Raw genomic sequence first — 6,223 nt, 5'->3', positions numbered from 1 at the left:
GCGAGTAAGGTGGCCACTAATAATGTCAAGGTCCAAAAGGTGGAAAGGACAGTGCAGTTTTTCCAACATCTAAATGATTTTACATTTTGACTATATTTTATTCCTCTTCCCTGCCCTTTTATGCACTGATCGTTGTCTCATTCTGCAGCCTCTTCAAGGCAGGGATTGTGTTAAGGGACATTGATCAAATAGGCCTAAAATGTCCAGGCCTCTTCCTCCAAAACAGCCATGTTTCAGAAGCTAGCTAACCCTGGTGTACAGGCTGTGTTCTCCCTGGATGCATGAGTTCTCCAGGTCCACAGCTACAGAAAGCATGTTCCTGCTTTTGTGTTGGCACCAGCCAGCAGAAATTGCCCCAAAGAGTTAAAGAAAGCGTATTAATATTTGCAACACATGTGATGCTTTTATAATAGCAAAATATCACAAAGACACCCTGGAGCTCAAAGAGGGCTTACCTTTCTAAACACTCACAAGCAAACACTTCACATATAACTAAAGGATCAAAATGATCCCTGGAGTGACTCCACTGATTTCAGTGGAATTACACCAACAGTGAATCTGGTGCGAGGGGACATTAGTTGTTCCAGAAGCAAAGGACTTATCCTGAGGCAAGACGGATTCCATTACGATAGGAACAAAAAGTGCTAGTACAACATGAGCAGCCCTCTTGATCACTGTTCCTGAGCTGTAATGCACCCCCACAGTGCTTAACCTGAGATTGGAAGCATGGAGTTTAACGTATATTCCCTTGGCCCAGGCAGGCTTGTACTGCCCACATTGTCAGGGCTTCCCTGATATTGTCAACCAAAGAGGCTAAAGCTAAATGGGGTATGTCTGGCCCTGCTGCACTCACACCTCTGGTGCCTATCCACATGCTGGTTTGCACTCTAATTAGAAAGCATCAGAGCAAATTCAATTAATCAGGTTTGCTCCACTCTCTAATTAGAATGCTCCAGTGTTGCCTCGCCATCACATGTATAAACGCTTGTGAGTTTTAAAATGGCTCTTGGGGCACTATATCTAAATTTAAATAAAGCATCCCACAGCCATTTTTAAATACATGGGCACTTAATACATGTGACAGTGAGGATTTTTAATTAAAGCAGCTCTCCAGGAACCACTCTAATTAAACCCCCCACCCCACCCCTAAGCATGTGTATAGGCAGCTTCTGGTTCTGGTGTGGACATACCCAAAGGCTACTGAGTCCCAAGAGTCAGATGGAAGGGAGGAGAAACCCAAATGACAGTAAACAACTGTGGATGTGGACCTCAAATAGAGGCTTGGAGAAAAGGAGAGACTCAGATGAAAGTGTAAAGGCGGCAGAACAAGGAACATAGAACGGGGTGGAAAAGGAACAGAATAAAAGGATGGACACAGTCATGTAAAAATAAACAGTCCACAAATGCAAAGAGGACAGCTGTCAGCCTCTCTCAGAGTCAGAAAATGAGGTCTATGATTGGAGTGTTGAAGCACAGGGTCCATTGTGTTGAGTCCAATACAAATACAGAGTTGTAGACAGTCCCTGCCCCAGAGAGCTGATGAGACAGGCACAGGGTCGGGGAAGGGCTATTGCACACCAGCAGTGACCAACATGAGGGCAGCAAATGTCAGGGCAGTGCCATGAATTTTGGGGGTTGTTTTAGTTAGGAGGAAAGCAGTTACGTGGCAAGAAAAGGGGACAGAAGAGGCAGACAGGGCTTGACTGGGCAAGGGAGGGTGAGGGAAAGAGGGGCAGGTGTGAAATGGGTTGAGGTGAAGAGACCACTGAGAAGGAAGAGAGTAGAAGCAAACAGCCAGTCAGCACAGGGCAGAGGAAGTCCACTCAGTGTGAATAGGCAAAGATCCTTTTAGCTGCTTCCACATCCATTCTTGAGGCCCCAACATGCATTACATTTAGAGATGTGAATGACAGGTTTAAATAGTAATCGGACACACATGCAACTCATTGCAAGTTGTGATAATGCAGTAAACAAGACACAAAGTTATTCCGCTTATTGTAAGTCCCTTGCCTATACTGTGGAATAACTTTGTGGCTTGTTTGTATCACACCTTAAATTGAAAGTGTGACCAGGACTGCCTGGGGAGCACCCAGCTGACAGGACCTGGTATTCAGGGAGCCCTGTATTGACTGGGTTGCTGCAGCCTAATGTTGAGGTCCCTGTGCTCTGGGAACTGTATAAACCTTGTGTGCCACCCCGCTGAGCATCGAGCTCTGCATGTGCTGAGCAGATTGTTGACCAGGGCTGGGGACTGGATTGGTTCTTGATCCCAACTGACAACCAACTGATTGGATTCATCTTACTGGTGCAGGGAGGGTCTGCACCAGAAAATGAAGTGCAGTTGGGATCACTGATCCCAAAACTGTTCATCCTGCCATACATATGTGGATGCATGACTGTTGGAATCGAGGATTAGATCCCGTCATGTTTTAAAGTGAATGTCTGTCAGGGGTCTAAGCCCCTTGCACAGTTCTGGGTCCACCCTGCTGGGGAAAGGGTAGCCTCATGCCCCCACTCCACTCCTCTGATTTTGGTTGCTTTGGCAGGTCCTCCGACCAGTTAGAGTCTCTGGTCACAACCCCCCACACTTGGGCACCTGGAACCACAGCTCAGGGGCTGGAGAGGCCTGTTAGAGGTCAACAGCCCATCCAGATCCCAAAGCTAAAACATTTTCTGCAGGACATCGTCTGATGCTCTGATGCCAGCAGGAGCCTTTAGAGGAATTGCAACTTTCTGTGCACTCCCAGTGAGGTTATGCCTTCAAAGGGTGGCAGCTCGAGGGAGTTATAATTAATGTGTTTCAGTTCTCTTTTTTAGTGACACAAAACAGCTTTGGGAAGGAGCAGCTTTCTTTTTAAAACTGACTGAGCAATTTCTCATACGCCATAATATGCAAGAGGAATAAAACCCCATCTTGTTCAAATGAAGGAATCCTACAATCCCACTGACCGTCAGGAATTCAACCCCCAGAGCTAGTTCTATTGACCAAAGCCCACAGAAACGCATCAAACCACAGCAACAGAGGATCTGGTACCAACATTTAATATTGGAAAAAAGAAAATGAAAGAGAATTGAAGCTTTTAAGAGAAAAAAACAAGCCCAGTTATGGGCTATTAATTCACCATAACTCGTTAACCACTTTCTTCGACTTCGCCAGCTGCTTCCAGTGCCTGAAGTCTACCAAAGGGCAAGGAATAAAATGTGTGTTTAATATTGCTAAATATTAGCAATATCCAGAGAAGCTAATCCTAGTATTTGGAGAGCATGTTGGACTATCTGATGCTGCATAACACAGGGTTGCTTTCTAATATATATATAATATGTATATGCATGCATGCACGCACACACACACACACACACACACACCCCTACATATCCCTTCGTGTTACAACACAAGAAAGCTTTAGGCTTGGGCATCTTTTGAATTTTTCTCAGCAAGAAATTCAAAACATGCATGTCAAGCCCTTACAAAGATGAGTTTCTAAAATAAAATCTCCTCCCTGTGAGCTCTTTGATGTACCTCAGATGAGCAAGGTACATTCATCTCCCTTTTTTGAAAAAAACCCACAAGACAGGAGCATAATAATTCAACGTACTTACCATCTTGGGAGCCTGCTCACAGCTCAGAACGCTGCCTCTTTCTGATCTCACTCACAGCTACAGTTACGGCAGAGAGCAAGCAGCACAAACCTCCAGTAGATTTGTATGCGTTATTTTTTTCCTTCCCCATTTGCTCACTGCAGCAAACACTTCCGCTTACCAGCAGGAGTTAACAAGATCTGCCAATAAAGGGATATTTCAGGTAGCTGTTTGGTTACCTTATTATCTGATATTAACACCTGAACCTCAACAGATGAAAATCATCATGGCTCCATTGGCTTGCTTTCCAGCCAGCCCCTGGGGACCTGGATCTGTTACAGGGGACCTGAATGGCAAAGTTCCCATTGCTTTCAAGAGAACAAGGTCAGGCTCTGGGTTGCTGCTGAGAGCTTGAAAAGGTAGGCCGTGTAGGAAAGAGTAACACATTTGCAACGCAAGTAAACTGTTATTCAATTTGTTGTGAGCATTTTAAAACCATCAAATGAGAACAAAGTGGCTCCAACATTCAGGCCTTTCAATACATCTTAGGGACAAAGGCAGCAAACCCACTCTTTCTTAAGGCAAACAAAAATACCTTTACTTACCCACCTTAAAGATTTCAATACAATATCGCCCCTCCATGCTACCCCTGACTCTCCCTCATCATTACTCTTTTCCCAGCAAGTCAGAGAAGACAAGCCAGTTAGCCTGAAATAATATAAGCAATATGCTTAGTTTGGAATTTATTCATTTTATGCCATTTCGGCACATTGTTCTAGCCATCTTAAAGTGATGTCATCACCTGTGTGAAGAGTTGAAGGCCACCAGGTAGCATTGTAAATGGACATGTCAACAATGTGGGACATGGTTTGAACTTGTCCACATGGGCATTTGCTGCTATTTGAATGAAATATAATTTTACTGGGCTGGGCACCTTTTAGCCTACAATTCCCTCTTTACCAACAGTGTAGTAGAAATTGGTATTTAAGCAGCTGGGTGGAAAGGTTGGTGTCTACAACAGAGTGACACATTTTAGCTTGCAGACTGCTTTGAACGCAAGAGGTTATTGTCATCTCCTCTCATTAGCAGTGCTTTTTTTTTTTTTGTGGACACAATGTGGGAAAAGTAGTTGGAGAGTCTCCTGTGCAAACAAGGCTTTAGCATTTCTTGCAATTAACAGCCATGGATGGAAAAGCCACAAGAAGTTGGAGGAAAGTACAGGATTCAGCCAACACAGTCTGAGAAAGAGGAAGATGTTAACAGTCAAGACTGAATGGTTATAGCCAAGTTATACCATCAACAAGACTCAAAGCAAAAGCACTGAAGGCAGAAGAACAGTAGTGATGATTAACTTACTAGCTAAAGCTTTCCTCGGTTGATTGCTTTGCTAGCTGCTGCAGCATGCTGATAAACCATTGCTGGGGCCATCCGCTACTCTCCTTTCAAAATTAGTCATTTGTCAAACCAGAAATAAAAGAAACAGGGCCCCAGGCACAAACTCAAGGGCATATACAACAGAAGTCTTACCAGCCAGCCATTCTACTTTGCTCTGTGGGTGAAAGCCAATACAGGACTCCCTTTGACAGGACCTGGATTTCTCCCCAAGAATAGCGTCAGGTCCTGCTTACCATTAGATCTCGAGCTAGATTTTGGTCACTTCTATCACTGGAGTAATCCTACATTATTTACCAGTATCCTCTCATTTATTAAATACGTGTTGGAGCCTGTGATAACAGCAATGTATCACAGTGCTCAAACCAAACATTACTTGCAAATTCAGTTGGCCTGAGGGACAATCTAACACAGTTGTCATCAAACAGTGGATCTCGATCCACTGGTAAATATTGAAGCCTATTGCAATAGATCTTGGAGTCGATCTGAGGTTGGGGTGGGGGGCCAAGTGCCCACGTGCATGCACGCGGGCACCCCAGCCCAGCAGCTCAGTCTGTGGGAGGGAAGAGGCAGGGGCTAGATTAAGGCCACCGCAGTGAGGGACAGCGCTGCAGAGGCAGGAGTGGGGTAAGCTGAGTGGGGTCCTGGGTGGGTGGGACTTACCTGCTGGGGGGGTGCACCCCCAAATAATTTTTTCTCTCTCTGTCTTGATGTCTATGAAATCTATGAAATCAGGGGCTGGAAGGGACTTCATGAGATCATCGAGTCTAGTCCCCCTGTCATAGGCAGGAAGTCAGCTGGGATCAAGTGACCCCAACAAGAAATACATCCACATGTTTTTTTGAAAGAGTCCAGAGTAGGTGCTTGCACCACTTCTGAGGGGAGTTTGTTCCAGACCCTGGACACTCGCATCATAAAAAACTTTTGTATTATGTCTAGTCTAAATAGGCCTTCCTGGAGTTTATGGCTGTTAGACCTTGTTATTCCTTGGGGAACTGTGGTGAACAGCTGTTCTCCCAGGTCCTGATGCACCCCTCCTATATAATTATAGGCTGCCACCAAGTCCCCCCTGAGCCTTCTCTTCTCCAGACTGAAGAGTCCCAAGTCCCTCAGCCTCTCCTCATATGGCCTGCCCTCCAGGCCTTGGATCATACGAGCCACAAACTTAGCCAGTTTGCATCTGACTCCCGAATCCAGAACATTAATGAAGATGTTAAAGAGTACCGGCCCGAGTACAGAGCCCCGAGGGACT

General features: G+C 45.3%; 1 protein-coding gene across 1 annotated transcript in view; it reads right to left on the bottom strand.

Annotated features, from left to right (window-relative positions):
• PLD4 (phospholipase D family member 4) overlaps nucleotides 1–3,709 on the bottom strand; it is a 21,418-nt gene extending 17,709 nt beyond the window's left edge. Inside the window, exon 1 of the mRNA XM_019550807.1 lies at nucleotides 3,601–3,709. Coding sequence (XP_019406352.1) covers nucleotides 3,601–3,603 — 3 coding nt within the window. The 5' untranslated portion in view covers nucleotides 3,604–3,709. The remainder of the gene's footprint in view (nucleotides 1–3,600) is intronic.
• Between the last annotated feature and the right edge of the window lie 2,514 nt (nucleotides 3,710–6,223).

Source organism: Crocodylus porosus, unplaced genomic scaffold, assembly GCF_001723895.1.
Source record: "Crocodylus porosus isolate Cpor-Errol unplaced genomic scaffold, CroPor_comp1, whole genome shotgun sequence".
Taxonomy (NCBI): domain Eukaryota; kingdom Metazoa; phylum Chordata; order Crocodylia; family Crocodylidae; genus Crocodylus; species Crocodylus porosus.
This window is presented reverse-complemented; position numbering and strand designations above follow the sequence as displayed.